This window comes from Marmota flaviventris, chromosome 3 (assembly GCF_047511675.1).
Source record: "Marmota flaviventris isolate mMarFla1 chromosome 3, mMarFla1.hap1, whole genome shotgun sequence".
Classification (NCBI taxonomy): domain Eukaryota; kingdom Metazoa; phylum Chordata; class Mammalia; order Rodentia; family Sciuridae; genus Marmota; species Marmota flaviventris.
This window is the reverse complement of record NC_092500.1, coordinates 154,464,931-154,481,802: the sequence shown is the minus strand read 5'-3', so window position 1 is coordinate 154,481,802 and position 16,872 is coordinate 154,464,931. Positions and strand designations below refer to the sequence as shown.

The following is a 16,872-nucleotide window of genomic DNA, read 5'->3' as shown; positions in this document are numbered from 1 at the left end:
AGAAGGCAAGAAATAATTAAAATCAGAGCTGAAATTAATGAAATTGAAACAAAAGAAACAATTGAAAAAATTGACAAAACTAAAAGTTGGTTCTTTGAAAAAATAAATAAAATCGACAAACCCTTAGCCATGCTAACGAAGAGAAGAAGAGAGAGAACTCAAATTACTAGCATACGGGATGAAAAAGGCAATATCACAACAGACACTTCAGAAATACAGAAGATAATTAGAAATTATTTTGAATCCTTATACTCCAATAAATTAGAAGATAGTGAAGGCATGGACAAATTTCTTAAGTCATATGATCTGCCCAGATTGAGTCAGGAGGATATAGACAACCTAAACAGACCAATATCAATTGAGGAAATAGAAGAAACCATCAAAAGACTACCAACTAAGAAAAGCCCAGGACCGGATGGGTATACAGCAGAGTTTTACAAAACCTTTAAAGAGGAACTAATACCAATACTTTTCAAGCTACTTCGGGAAATAGAAAAAGAGGGAGAACTTCCAAATTCATTCTACGAGGCCAACATCACCCTGATACCTAAACCAGACAAAGACACTTCAAAGAAAGAAAACTACAGACCAATATCTCTAATGAACCTAGATGCAAAAATCCTCAATAAAATTCTGGCGAATCAGATACAAAAACATATCAAAAAAATTGTGCACCATGATCAAGTAGGATTCATCCCTGGGACGCAAGGCTGGTTCAATATATGGAAATCAATAAATGTTATTCACCACATCAATAGACTTAAAAATAAGAACCATATGATCATCTCAATAGATGCGGAAAAAGCATTCAACAAAGTACAGCATTCCTTTATGTTCAAAACTCTAGAAAAACTAGGGATAACAGGAACATACCTCAATATTGTAAAAGCAATCTATGCTAAGCCTCAGGCTAGCATCATTCTGAATGGAGAAAAACTGAAGGCATTCCCTCTAAAATCTGGAACAAGACAGGGATGCCCTCTCTCACCACTTCTGTTCAACATAGTTCTCGAAACACTGGCCAGAGCAATTAGACAGACGAAAGAAATTAAAGGGACAAAAATAGGAAAAGAAGAACTTAAATTATCACTATTTGCAGTTGACATGATTCTATACCTAGCAGACCCAAAAGGGTCTACAAAGAAACTATTAGAGCTAATAAATGAATTCAGCAAAGTGGCAGTATATAAAATCAACATGCATAAATCAAAGGCATTCCTGTATATCAGCAACAAATCCTCTGAAATGGAAATGAGGACAACCACTCCATTCACAATATCCTCAAAAAAAATAAAATACTTGGGAATCAACCTAACAAAAGAGGTGAAAGACTTATACAATCAAAACTACAGAACCCTAAAGAGAGAAATAGAAGAAGATCTTAGAAGATGGAAAAATATACCCTGTTCATGGATAGGCAGAACTAACATCATCAAAATGGCGATATTACCAAAAGTTCTCTATAGGTTTAATGCATTGCCAAACAAAATCCCAACGGCATTTCTTGTAGAAATAGAGAAAGCAATCATGAAATTCATATGGAAAAATAAACGACCCAGAATAGCAAAAACAATGCTAAGCAGAAAGTGTGAATCAGGCGGTATAGCGATACCAGACTTCAAACTATACTACAGAGCAATAGTAACAAAAACAGCATGGTACTGGTACCAAAACAGGCGGGTGGACCAATGGTACAGAATAGAGGACACAGAAACCAATCCACAAAACTACAACTATCTTATATTTGATAAAGGGGCTAAAAGCATGCAATGGAGGAAGGATAGCATCTTCAACAAATGGTGCTGGGAAAACTGGAAATCCATATGCAACAAAATGAAACTGAATCCCTTTCTCTCGCCATGCACAAAAGTTAATTCAAAATGGATCAAGGAGCTTGATATCAAATCAGAGACACGCCGTCTGATAGAAGAAAAAGTTGGCTACGATCTACATACTGTGGGGTCGGGCTCCAAATTCCTCAATAGGACACCCATAGCACAAAAGTTAATAACTAGAATCAACAAATGGGACTTACTCAAACTAAAAAGTTTTTTCTCAGCAAAAGAAACAATAAGAGAGGTAAATAGGGAGCCTACATCCTGAGAACAAATATTTACTCCTCACACTTCAGATAGAGCCCTAATATCTAGAGTATACAAAGAACTCAAAAAATTAGACAATAATATAACAAATAACCCAATCAACAAATGGGCCAAAGACCTGAATAGACACTTCTCAGAGGGGGACATACAATCAATCAACAAGTACATGAAAAAATGCTCACCATCTCTAGCAGTCAGAGAAATGCAAATCAAAACCACCCTAAGATACCATCTCACTCCAGTAAGATTGGCAGCCATTATGAAGTCAAACAACAAGTGCTGGCGAGGATGTGGGGAAAAGGGTACACTTGTACATTGCTGGTGGGGCTGCAAATTGGTGCAGCCAATTTGGAAAGCAGTATAGAGATTTCTTGGAAAGCTGGGAATGGAACCACCATTTGACCCAGCTATTCCCCTTCTAGGTCTATTCCCTAAAGTCCTAAAAAGAGCATGCTACAGGGACACTGCTACATCGATGTTCATAGCAGCACAATTCACAATAGCAAGACTGTGGAACCAACCTAGATGCCCTTCAATAGATGAATGGATAAAAAAAATGTGGCATTATACACAATGGAGTATTACTCTGCATTAAAAAATGACAAAATCATAGAATTTGCAGGGAAATGGATGGCATTAGAGCAGATTATGCTAAGTGAAGCTAGCCAATCCCTAAAAAACAAATGCCAAATGTCTTCTTTGATATAAGGAGTGTAACTAAGAACAGAGTAGGGACGAAGAGCATGAGAAGAAGATTAACATTAAACAGGGATGAGAGGTGGGAGGGAAAGGGAGAGAGAAGGGAAATTGCATGGAACTGGAAGGAGACCCTCAGGGTTATACAAAATTTCATACAAGAGGAAGTGAGGGGAAAGGGGAAAATAATACAAGGGGGAGAAATGAATGACAGTAGAGGGGGTAGAGAGAGAAGAGGGGAGGGGAGGGGAGGGGGGATAGTAGAGGATAGGAAAGGCAGCAGAATACAACAGACACTAGTATGGCAATATGTAAATCAATGGATGTGTAACTGATGTGATTCTGCAATTTGTATATGGGGTAAAAATGGGAGTTCATAACCCACTTGAATCAAATTGTGAAATATGATATATCAAGAACTATGTAATGTTTTGAACAACCAACAATAAAAAATTTTAAAAAAATAAAATAAAATAAAAAATGTTTTTCTTTATATAAAATGGAAAAAAATCTAAAAATGAAAATAAATAAGAATACAATTTCTAAAACATAAAAAAAAAAAGAAGGGAAGAGTTGTTAACTAAAACCTTCTTAGTACTTGAATTTATTTCCATAGTGGTGATTCATTTTCCTAGTTACAATATCATTTTTATGAGGGCTAGAACCATATATATTTTCTAAATCCTATTCCAGTTCCTTCCACATAATAAGTGTGTAATAGTATTTCTTGAGTGGCTAAATCTTTAATTGATTTAGTAAAATTTTGGTTTAGAAAATTCTTAGAAACTTTACTTTTTGCCAGTAAATTGTAACTCAAGGATCAACTGAATTGCACATAGAGTTTGGACAAAATATTAATTGATCAAATTATGAAAATCTAGGAAAACCATTAAAATAGTAATTTTGCTGGTATTTACATTCTCTTTTCTCTCCTCTACTCTGTTCATTAGTTTTGCATAAAGCTCATTCATTAAAAGCTTCTAGCACACAGAGGAGATAGCTTCCCAATAGTGATCATGTTTCTATGAACAAATGTGTAAATCTTCATATTTGTATGAAAATACTGCTATGTACATCATGCTCTTAAAAAAAACTAATGCTTTATATGTATATAATTTCATTGTTTTGATGCTTTTTCTTCTGACAGTGAAAATTGGAAATTCAGAATTAATTGATAAAAGGGTAAGATTTGTTACTGAGGAAAATTTAAGATGTTTTTCCTCTATGTTTTGCTGTGTCTTTTTGATGCATTCATTCTCTCAAGTTGTAGTGTGATGATCAACTCTACATTATCATTCTTTAATTGTCTCCTAACTATATTCCAAATGACCTTTTCTAATGAGCTTTATTTTTAAGAATCATTTCTTCCTCACAGTTAAAAATTTCAAAGTGTTTTAACTATTATTTTTGTGTTTTGCATTATCTGATAATTATCACAGTTCACCTTCATAAGTGGCATTGTAAAAAAAATAGGTATTTTATATTATTTTTTTTCCTTATGTTTTTGGAAAAACAGAATTAGTGAACTGATTTACATCTCCAAAACATATTCTTTTGACATTCTTGAAACTGTCATTAAAATAATCTGAAAAGCTAAAAATACTGTGGGCTGGTACAACTCTTGCAAAGAGTCACTCCCAAAGGCCATTGTAACAAGTCCAGCCTATTTGTTTCTATCCATGAGTGAATAAGTAAATTGGAATTGAGACCATGAATGCGGGTGTCTCTAATCTCAACCTAACCACAATCTCCATGCATGATTGGGACAAGGGTCAGCAGCCCTCCTGGAAAATGAAAGAATCCCCCCTTTCACAGATGTTTATCATATGTTTACAAAGAATTTTAATCATGTAGTTAGCATGATATCATTTTATAATGTATTACTTATGGGAACATACTTTCCTTATCTAAATCATACTGGGAAACAATGAGTTCCTTTCCTAAGACTCAGCTTATTTTGTCAGATTTTTTTTTTTTTTCCTGTTCAGCCCTATATGATGGATTAGCCTTAATTATTTTATCTTTATTTGGAAAAGAAAACTACTGGAACTATATGTCTAGGAACTTAATCTCTCTTCTTTGGGATCAGTTGGCTTTAACTGGAGAAGTAATTTTAATGAGTTCCTCTGAGATTGAAAAATAGAGACAATTTTAATTAAAGCATCATAAACTACAAACTTTCCTGAGAAAACTTTTCCTTTGTATTTGTATCATATGAATAATGCCTTTAACTCAGTAGGAGACATAAATATACCTGCTTTATCTGTGTAGATTTTGATAACAAAACATTAACAGTAAGGCTGGGGTTGTAGCTCAGTGATAGAACACTCATCTAAGCATGTTCGAGGCCATGAGTTTGATCCTCAGCACCACATAAAAATAAATAAATAAAATAAAGGCATTGTGTCCAACTACAACTAAAAAATAAATATTAAAAAAACATTAACAGTATAAACCTTGGGGTGTCTAGTTGCTTTAAGGAAGGTAGGATAGTTCAGTTTATCTTTGTTTTCTTAGCTTTAGTTATAGTTCATATTTTAATAATTCAGAAAACAAGTGTATGTGGAATGATACTCTCAGATCTGCCCTCATGGACCTTAGAGTCTAGTTCAACAAAAATATCTTTTTCATCTAATAAACTGGCTTGTATGAATAAACTCTATTGCATGCCTCAGATAATATTAATAACTACCTTGAAGTAAGTACTATTTGAAAATATAAGAGCTTAAGATAATATTTAATAAGTTCAAATTTTCAGTGTAAATTACTAGATAAAGTGTGATGATTTAGAATAAATAATTACACAATTAGGAGTTAATGTAGAATGCTAGTTTTTGTTATTGTTTGTTCATTTGTTTGTTCTTGAGACAGAGTTTCTCTAAGTTGCTGAGACTAGACTTAAAAATGAAATCCTCCTGCCTTAGCCTCTGGAGTCCCTGGGATTATAGTCGTTCATGCTTTAGAATAGCAGTAATAATTCAACTGTCTAAGATCAACTTGTGTCTATGTAAATGATAAGATGAAGGAAGAAATGTAAAAGAAGCTAACTGAGTTACACCTTCTTGGTGGGAAACTTTGATATAAAACTCAGGTCCTAGATATTTATTTGACCCCCAACTTCAAATTCCTAATGCATATCAATGCAGGGTCACCATAGTGTGGCAAGTATCAACTAGAGCAATCTCACCAAAGGAAGAGGGGACTCATGGAATTCTTAACAAAAACTTTTAAAAATATGACATAAATGTTGGTAATAATAAAGAACAAACAGGGATGAGGAAAAAGGGTGAAATTAGAAGGATCAGGAGGAGAATTATACTGTTTACTGATACCTGGTAAAACTAAAACCAAACATTGACCCACATCCATTACACTGTTAAAAAACTATAAGCTCAAACTATTTCAATTGATTTATTAAGCATTTTTAAAACAGAATATTTCACAATTATTGTCTGTACAAAGTAATTTACTCCAAATTCTTTCTATGCATAGTACAATAAATAATTTATATCCTCAAAACTATCCTTGAAGTTTGAACTGATATCTTACTTTTTCTAGTGAGAATTTCCAGCCCATACCAAGCTTGTCATTTTGCCAAATTTGAAATTCTTACAGGGCTTACTGTTCAAATTATTTAATTCTACAGGTGGCTTATTTTCTTCTCACAATAGCCATTTTATAAATATGTCCTATATCTTCCTAAGCATAACATATTTTTAGCTTCTTCAGGCCTGACTTAATACTATATGCATTTTCAATTTCCCTACGCAGTGGTGCATGGTGTAGACAATCAATAAACATACAAGATTGTCATAGTAAGTAAAATGTCATTTTAACTGAGGGATAAATACAGGTGCATTATGAAAAAATTAACATGAATTCCATGTCAAGTATCAACTGTCTATCTTGTATGTATTGTAAATGTAAATACATACTTGTGAGACGGCAATTTTTCTGCTTAGTACTCACACATTTGATGTAATATTTATGTGTCAATGTACTAAAATATAATATCATGCTTCTCATATGTTTTTAAACAAAGCAGATGGTACAATAGTTCTCATATTTAAAGAAAGGATTATAGTTTAAATTTATAATTGATAATATTAAATTATATATTTTAAGTGTTAAAATGGGCATATTGATAGATTAGTAATTATTGCCAATTTTTTAGTATTATCATACTTTCAACATATATTTTTGTTGTCATGTGAAGTATTCTTGCTTCATATTTTTAGACTTTTACAAAAGAAAAGTCAAACTACATGAGATGTTATACACCCTAAGATTTGCATATTAAAACTTAAGATGAGTTGGTAGCATTTGAAATAAAAAATGCTGGCTTCATACATAAGAAGATAAAATTTTAAAACCTATTCTCACAACTACAATGCAGAAATATCTAGTTTGCCATCATTGGTGATGAGCCAATTTTGTTTGATAACTTGAGAGAATCCCTCATACATTTGAAAAGCCTTGTTTTAGGAGATTTATTGTCTTAGGAGATTTAGCAAATCTGAACAAAAGATTTCTCTTTGATTAACAGGTGTTTCAATGAGTGTGTAGTTTAAAAATTTATATTTGTAGGCTTAAAAGTGCCTGAATCTGAAAATTCAGCATTAAAAATATTTCTACAAAAATTAAGCCTCAGGCGTACATACACATTTCATCGAGGATATAAAAATTAAAAATAAAATTTTATTGCTGAAAGCAAAGGGTACTTTGCACTAAAATTGCTTCACTAAATTGGATTTATGGAATGACTTATAAATCTAATTAATACTAGGGGCCATGCAAGGTCAAGACACCTTCTTCAGCTAATTTGGTCATTTATGGTAAAGAGATTTAGGTCTTTTAAGTATTTCCCCAGGTTCAGTGGCTAATTACTAATAAAGTGTTTAGGGAAACTATTAATCTCTGTTTTGTTTACTTACATGTAACTTGGGTAAAACAATGTTTATTTCATATTGTTGCTGTGTTGAGTCCAAAATGTATGGAAAAACAGCACAATACTTTGTACATAGTGAACTCCATTCTCTGAATGAAATTTCTCACTGACTTATTGATTTTTCATCTAGATTGAAAAATAGCAAGTGGCATTTCCAGTAAGAAATCAAACAATGATATAGACAGAATAGTGGGTTGGATTTGTTGTTGTTGTTTGTTGGTTTGATTTTTTCAGATCAAAAATGAAACTCTTTTTTTTCTAAATTTATTTATTTATTCTAATTTGTTATATGTGACAGCAGAATGCATTTCAATTCATAGTACACATATAGAGCACAGTTTTACATGTCTCTGGTTGTACACAAAGTAGAGTTACAACTTTCGTGTCTTCATACATGTACTTGGGATAATGCTGACCATCTCATCCCACCATCTTTCCTACTTCCTTGTCCTCCCTTTCCCTCCATCCCCTTTGCCCTATCTAAACTTCCTCAATTCTTCCCATGCCCTCCACATCCCCATTATGGATCAGCATTTTCATATCAGAGAAAACATACATCTTTTGTTTTTTGGAGATTGGCTTACTGCACTTAGCATTTTATTCTGCAACTCCATCCATTTACCTACAAATTACATAATTTTATTCTCTTAATGCTGAGTAATATTCCACTGTGTATATATACCTCAATTTCTTTATCGATTCATCTACCAAAGGGCATCTAGTTTGGTTCCATAATTTAGCTATTGTGAATTGTGCTGCTGTAAACATTGATGTGGCTGTGTCCCTGTAGTATGCTGTTTTTAAGTCCTTTGGGTATAAACTGAGGATTGATACAGCTGGGTCAAATGGTGGTTCTATTCCAAGGAATCTCCATACTGCTTTTCATATTGGCTGCACCAATTTGCAGTCCCACCAGCAATATATGAGTGTGCCCTTCCCCCCACATCCTCACCAACACTTATTGTTGTTTGTATTCTTCATACCTGCCATTCTGATTGGAATGAGATGAAATCTTAGAGTAGTTTTTATATGCATTTCTCTAATTGCTAACAATGATGAACATTTTTTTTCAAATATTTGTTGATTGATTGTATATCCTCTTCTGAGAAGTGTCTGTTCAGTTCCTTAGCCCATTTATTGATTGGGTTATTTGATTTTTTGATGTCAAGATTTTTGAGTTCTTTATATAACCTAGAGATTAGTGCTTTATCTGACGTGCAGAGAGATTTTCAGTCTGTTTTTTGTTTGTTTGGTTGGTTTAGTTTTTTTTTTTTCTTTTTGAGATATAATTCCTTATCATTCCATAGCTATTTGACATTGGTTGTCAGTATTAATGAATTTCATCAAGATGGAATCAAAATGTTAAAAAGGATGTTTCTCATTTTGCTTTATAGGGATCCCTGACATACAAACTACATTTCCCAACAACAACAAAAATGAATTCTAGTTACTAAAAACAAATATCATGTTTGCAAATCAAAAGTTAATTAAAAAATACATAAAAATCTCTAAAGATTTTAAGATTTGTAATATTTGGGAGCAATCACAAGAAGGTTAATACTGGTTGAAAAATCCCATCTGGTTTTTCCTTTTAGGGAAAGGTGAACATGGGAAGCCTTACCCCCTTACTGAAGAGGACCATGATGACTCAGCATACAGGGAAAATGGCTTCAATATTTTCGTCAGCAACAACATTGCCCTAGAGAGGTCCCTGCCAGATATTCGCCATGCTAAGTGAGTATGGGCACATTCAGTGTGTGGTGTCTTTGGTTTGTTTGTTTGTATTGTTTTCTATTGTTTTTAATGTGTATAACTGTGATATGTGTAATCAAAAATTTTGCCCTGATAATTTTGATAAAAATTTTGTATTTCAAGGTTGGGGATATAGCTTAGTTGGTAGAGTGCTTGCCTAGCATGTACGAGGCCCTGGGTTCACTCCAGAGCACTGCCCCCCCCCCCCAAAAAAAAAAAAGAAAAGAAAGAAAGAATTGTATTTCATAATCAACTATGTTTCATTTAAATTAGAATAACCTTCAAATTTTCAAGAGAATTACTACCAACCAATATACATTTTCATTGACTAAATAATCTCCATTTAAAATGTTTTAAGATATTACCTGTACTCTTTGCCCATGATCATGTAGATTATGAGGTAAACATCCTTCTCTGGTTGTTAGTACTATCAATGCCACCTAGAGACACAAGCCTCCTGTGACTCCATTCACATCCAGCCATATTTAATGCCATTGTTGTGACTCTTACATAAAAAGAAAGCTTAAAATGAATGCATCCATAATTCAGAAGTAATAATCACATATTTAATTTGCTATCACTGTGAACTCCTTGTGGCTTGCTAATTAACAATGAGTTCAGTTTTTATTGGATCATAGATAAATTTCCTAGTGTAAATGAAAATAATAACAGTACATAGTTACCGAAATTTATTTTCTCTCCAATCACCCCTATGTTCCTCTAAATGGCTTGGTCTACTTTCTGTTCTAATCCACTGTGGTTTTCCCTGATAGCTTAAACAAGGCCAAAAGGGTACAAAGGACATGGAATATGATTGGAATTTGTAATGTTTTTTGCCAGGCGTATTTAACAAATCCATCCAACAACACTAATATTTTAACCTAACTCCCAACCTCAATCTCCTTATGGAAACACTAGTGTGGGGGAAAAAAATCAGAGAAAACGAAATCATAGAAGCTAATGAAAATAAAGGTTAGGAATCTAAATTAAAATAGTAATGTAAAATAAATAAAAGTCTTATTTGGGGGCAATAATAATTAATCCATTAGATAAAATTCAGTAAATTGTGGTTTGGGGGACCTTCTTCTTATTGTCATAGTGTGTCTTCATAAATTAATTTGAAAATATATAAGAATTATTGGTTTTCTCCTCAGGTTTTACGTGAATTTGCATTTCTCAATATAGTTAAGCAGAGGATTAATGTGAAGAACAAATCAATTTTTCCCTAAACTGGAGGCTTTATATATTGGTCTAAGCCTTTTAGCCAGCCAAATTATTCCCAAGTTACCTGAAATTATCTACAGTAATTCCCACTGACCGAGAACATTTCTAGTTATGAGAAATTTTAATACCTAATTGCACACCATCAAAAATGCATTAAATGGCATTGTTGGCATAATAAATATGCTCAGAGAATAACTCTGTCCACCCCTTTCCACCCCCACATTTCCAATCTTTTAATGTGTATTCAACTGGAAAGTATTGCAGGTGGAAACAGGGCAGAAAAATCACTGAAGTCAAAAGAAGGCTGATATTTCCAGTCTTCTCACAGAGTATATTTTAGTGTAGCTATCACCTTTTAAGAACAAAATATTTTAAGACTATATGCAAAAAATGGCCAAATGAAAAGAAAAATATTTTTTGAAATTTTTACTATAGTCATGAAGTTTAGAGTATGAAGGAAACATTGTTGTAAACACTAAGGAAGAACAACATGGTTAAAAAATCTGTGTTAGGCCATATTATTACTTAGTTACTGAAGCTGGATATCTAATAGAGCAAATAATCATGTAGTAAAATGATACCAAAAGAGAAAATAAAGTGTATATGCATGTACACACAGACACAGACACAGACATACACACACACACACACACACACACACACACCCCTTAATAGAGGCTTAGAGTTCAATGTCAGGAAAGTGTTAAGGAATAAACAAGAATGATGGCTTACCTTGGTTTGTACAGGATCTAACTCTAAGCAATGCAGGAAGAAGAGTCTGATGTTACTTCAAATGTTGTCAATGTCCCACCTGCAGGAGACCAACAGCTAAAAAGTCTTACATGGATCCTACTGTTTAAAAGTTCTATGCTTTTGCCTTTAACTGTGCTTCTCAAAATTCAGATACATTTCACTCTAATAAACATGGAGCTCTGTGTAAGTTGAAATACAAAATGAACTGAACACATATTTCAGGATTATCAGCTTACATTGTAGATAATTGAATACAGCTTGTTTATATTGATGCAATCTATAAAAGAGAATGCAAACTTTGGGTGATTTGAGAACATAGCAGTTCTAAGAGACTGCATTTGCATTCATCCAATTCAAACTGTAGGTTCAGAGTGACAGGAGGGAAGAGCTCCTTTTTCTTGGCTCTACTATTTTACAATGGAAGATATCAGATAAATACTATCCTGCAATTTTGCTTAATATGATCTTTGCTCAAATACCTATAATCATGGTATTTATGCCACTGACCTATACTATTGATAATTCTCTTTGTATAGTCAAGTATTCTACACCTGTTGAGATTCTCACATTTAGTTAAAAAAAAAAAAACATGATTTCAGATGTTGCAGTCAACTATTTCGCCACTGTGACCAAAACACTAAACAAGAACAATTTTAAAGGAGGAAAAGTTTATTTGGGGGCTCACAGTTTCAGAGGTCTCAGTTTGTAGATCACCGACTCCATTTCTTGGGGTCTGAGGTAAGGCAGAATGTCATGGTAGACATGTGCAGCAGAGGAAAGCAGCTCAGAAATTTGCACAGGAAGCAGAAAAAAGAGCTCTGCTCAACAAGGACAAAATATATACTCCAAAGACACACTCCCAGGGACCCACTTCCCCTGGCCACTCCTACCTGCCTTAAGTTGCACTGATTAGGTTAAAACTCTCACAGCCCAACTCTTACCTCTAAACTTTCTTGCATTGTCTTGCACATGAGCTTTTGGGGAACACCTACATCCAAACCATAACACTAGGTATTTTGCTATGCTTAGTGTTCATTCTAGTTCATTGTGAAGAATATTCAGAACAAGTTATTTTACAAATCACAGTCCACAAGGCATTGTTCTTTTATTTTTTCCAACTCCTTCCTTATTCACTAGTATACAAATGAACTATCCTACTTTTGTTGCTGTAATTTCATAGTAAGTAATACATTCCCAAAAGGAGGAGCAATACATGAAGAAAAGTATGATGAACTCAGGCCCGCAATAATCTGATACATCTTACTTAAATCCTATAATAAATTTCAAGCCTTTCTCTTATACTTTCATTTTTTCTCCAACTTTTTTTAGCATCTCCCTATATTGCAAATTATTTAAATTTTCACATCATCCATGCTTTGGTATTGTCAAAACTTTCATTCCTTTTTCCATACTCACTCTATATTTTTGGTTGACTTTTGCATGTTTTTGAAGATATTCTCTACATATTTTAAATATGTACTCCTTTATGTTTTTGCCAATTCGTGTTTATATCCCCAGTGCCTGGAATTTGTCCTAGAACATTTTATGTACATATTTTATTTCATGCAATGCTGATACCAATTTTTGTTTGAGTAAATTTGGGTGAAAAATATCCAGTCTGTGGATATCCTGCTGGTCTGGCTTCATTTTACCATATTTTACTTTTTATTCCCACCTGAATACTGATTGTACTTGTTCACCTACCTCAGATGCCAAATATATGCTGTGTAAACTGTAGGACATCTCATTTATCTTCCAACTTAAGATGGGAGGTGTAAGAAATCAATAAAATTACACAGAAAATAGGAAAATTAAAATACTATCTAGAGATTCTTAGCCTCCTTACAAATGAATACTAAGATATGTATATATGTATTTCCATATGTGTGTGTGTGTTTAGATAAACATATATACTTTCATAACAGCAAAAAACAAACACAAAAGATCAATGAAGTCCATATTGAGGATGTGTTTACCTGGGTCCTATGCAAAACCTCCCTTAACTCTAATATAAGTTGCTCTTCTGTCTCTTTTTATTTTTTTAGAGAGAGAGAGAGAGAGAGAGAGAGAGAGAGAGAGAGAGAGAGAGAATTTTTTAATATTTATTTTCAGTTTTTGGTGTACACAACATCTTTATTTTATTTTTATGTGGTGCTGAGGATTGAACCCAGCACCCGGTGCATGCCAGGTGAGTGTGTGACCACTTGAGCCACACCCCCAGCCTCATCTTCTGTCTCTTAATCTTATGTATTTTGTCTTAGATGTAAATTCGTCTTATACTTATTAGTTATATCATGTTTTGAAAGGTACTTATTATAACTACTGATGAGCTTGTTCATAACTAGGAAATAACATTTGCTCAAATAATTATCATTTTATTTTATTCTTATCTTATTAACAATACATTTATGTTTAAGTTTATTGGTGTTTCTTTTCTTTGTAGGCCATCTCTCTATGACGATTGCCACCTAAAGGGAGATGGAACAGGAATCCTTTAAGTCAAATGATATTAGAGCCTAGGGTACATCTAGACATGACTGAGAAAAGACAAAACAAACCCTAGCAGCAGACTGGAGGGAAGATGGTCAGGAAAACCAAAAGCAATCCTTTGAAACAGTTATTTAAGAAAATACCTTCATTATTTGAGGAAAGATGGACTTATGCACAATCCTATAAACATTATTAGTTTATAAATGCATTTCTAAGAATCAAGACACAAATGCACGATGGAGTGACAACAGAAATTTACACGCACCCCCATCTTATAACAAAGCCTGAAAGATGTGGAAGAGTTTTTTTTATCACTTTAAGTTAAAGATTTATGGCTGCTGAAATGAAAATCCTCCTAGGAGATATAACAGTTTAAGAGTTGTCAGACATTTAGCTTTGGAGTGAATGACAGATTGTAAAGCCGATTCCTTAAAACATGCAATAAGGATAAGCACAAGGGTCTAAAAGAGTGGCAATGCTAATAATGTGCGCAGGTGAAAAATAAAGGAAACTTTCTAGAAATAAAACCACCTTCTTCACAATCATATCTATTGAATTCCAAACAGTAGCTTTTGCAACCTTGTGCTAAGAGTTAAATAAAGATAAAAATTAGCATAAGTTTGAGAAATAGATTTACATCTTCAATTTTTTTAAAAGAAAATAAAATGAAAATTGGATGCAATGATACATCCTGCACTATAAGGTTAATCTAGCAAGAGTAATTTTAAATTCACTTCTTAAATTTATTGCTAGGCACAGAAATTTACAGGAAAAAAAAGAGGCAGTGATTAAGATTAAAGCTTATGTATAATAATAAACTGAGTCTTTGAGAAAATTCTGCCATTTCAAAGAGATTGACGAGGCTTCTTTTCTAAACCAGTAAGCCGTATAATTTTAAATATTGTTATAGTAATCATCAGAGGTTAGATTGTGGTGGTGATAAGTGTTATTAAATGTGGTTGTAGCCAAAGAACAATCTGTGAACTCATTGTTCACTCAACCTAAAAGAGTAAGTGCACATATTACTAATTTTTTTCCCTAGTACTAGGGATTGAACCCAGGTGTGCTTCACCACTGAGCTATATCCCCAGCACACCCACTTATTTTTAAATTTTGAGATATAGTCTCTCTAAATTACCCAGATTTAAATTGACTTCAAATTTGCGATCTTCCTGCCTCAGCCTCCAAAATCACTAGGATTACATGCCATCATGCCTGATATACTCTTAAACTTAATCATTATGCAGAATTGGTTGAATCATCCATGTGCATCTGAACATATTCCTGCAGAAATCACTTAAAATTTAAATACATATATCTCATTTATAAAGATTCTTGATTTCACTTAGCATGATGAAGCACACCTGTAACCCCAGCACATGAGGAGGCTGAAACAGGAGGATTACAAATTGAAGGCCAGTCTGGCAACTTAGCAAGACACTGTCTCAAAATGAAATAAAAAGTGCCAGGGGTGTAGTTCACTGATAAAGTACCTTTATGTTCAATCCCCATGACCACACACACAAAAAAGAAGATTCTTGATTTTAATATTTAAAGATACACATTTTAAAACTATTAATTTTATTCTCAAATATTTACCCCACAGATTGTACTTCAATTTATTAAAATAAAAAAAGTGTAGGCCAATAAAGCAAATAAGTATATGAAATGGAAGAATTTCCTCAAGGACACAAACATCTAAAACATGCCCAATAGAAATTAAAAAGAAACTGAATAGAACTATAATTGGATATTAATATGATTTTTTTAAAAAGTAAAACAAAACAAAAAAAACCCCACAACATATAAAGAAAATCCAGGGTCCAGATAATCTCATCACCTATGCTTCCAAATTTTGATAGGAGAATTAATACGAATTTTGATTTTTTTAATAAACTCTTCCAAAATATAGAAGGAGTTGTCTTGGTTGGTTCTGAGGGACATAGCCAAATATCATAGACTTGAGTGACTTACACAACAGAAATTTACTTTCACAAACTTCCAGAAACTAACAGTCTTACTATCAAAGTGCCAATGGAGTTGCTGTCTAGTGAGGGCTTTGCTCCTGTCTTCCACTTTATTATTGTGTTCTCAAATAGCATAGAGAGAGAGAGAGAGAGAGAGAGAGAGAGAGAGAGAGAGATAGAGAGAGAGAGAGAGAGAGAAGACTCTTTTTAAAATTTATATATGACAGCGGAATGCATTACAATTCATAATACACATGTAGAGCACAGTTTTTCATATCTCTGGTTGTATATATAGTATGTTCCCACCAATTCATGTCTTCATACATGTACTTTGGATAATGATGTCCATCACATTCCACCATCATTTCTAACTCCATGCCCCCTCCCTTCCCATCCCACCCATCTGCCCTATCTAGAGTTTGTCTATTCCTCCCATGCTCCCTCTCCTTACCCTACTATGAATCACCCTCTTTATATTAGAGAAAACATTCTAGTCAGAATGGCAGCTATCATGAATACAAACAACAATAAGTTTTGGTGAGGATTAGGATGCACTGCTGGTGGGGCTGCAAATTGGTGCAGCCAATATGGAAAGCAGTATGGAGATTTCTTGGAAAATCTGGAATGGAACCATCATTTGACCCAGCTATCCCTCTCCTTGGTCTATACTCAAAGGACTTAAAAACAGCATAGTATAGGGACAAAGCCACATCAATGTTTATAGCAGCACAATTCACAATAGCTAAACTGTGGAACCAACCTAGGTGCCTTCAGTAGATGAATGGATTAAAAAATGTGGCATATATACACAATGGAATATTACTCATCAATAAAAGAGAATAAAATCATGGCATTTGCAGGTAAATGGATAGAGTTAGAGAAGATATTAAATGAAGATAGCCAATTCCCAAAAACCAAATGCTGAATATTTTCTCTGATA

The 16,872-nt window shown here is 33.5% G+C and overlaps 1 protein-coding gene across 1 annotated transcript in view; it reads left to right on the top strand.

Annotated features, from left to right (window-relative positions):
- The window catches only part of Galntl6 (polypeptide N-acetylgalactosaminyltransferase like 6), a 1,116,183-nt gene that overhangs the window by 448,840 nt on the left and 650,471 nt on the right, over positions 1 to 16,872 (top strand). The window contains exon 3 of the mRNA XM_071610524.1: positions 9,342 to 9,480. Coding sequence (XP_071466625.1) covers positions 9,342 to 9,480 — 139 coding nt within the window. The remainder of the gene's footprint in view (positions 1 to 9,341; positions 9,481 to 16,872) is intronic.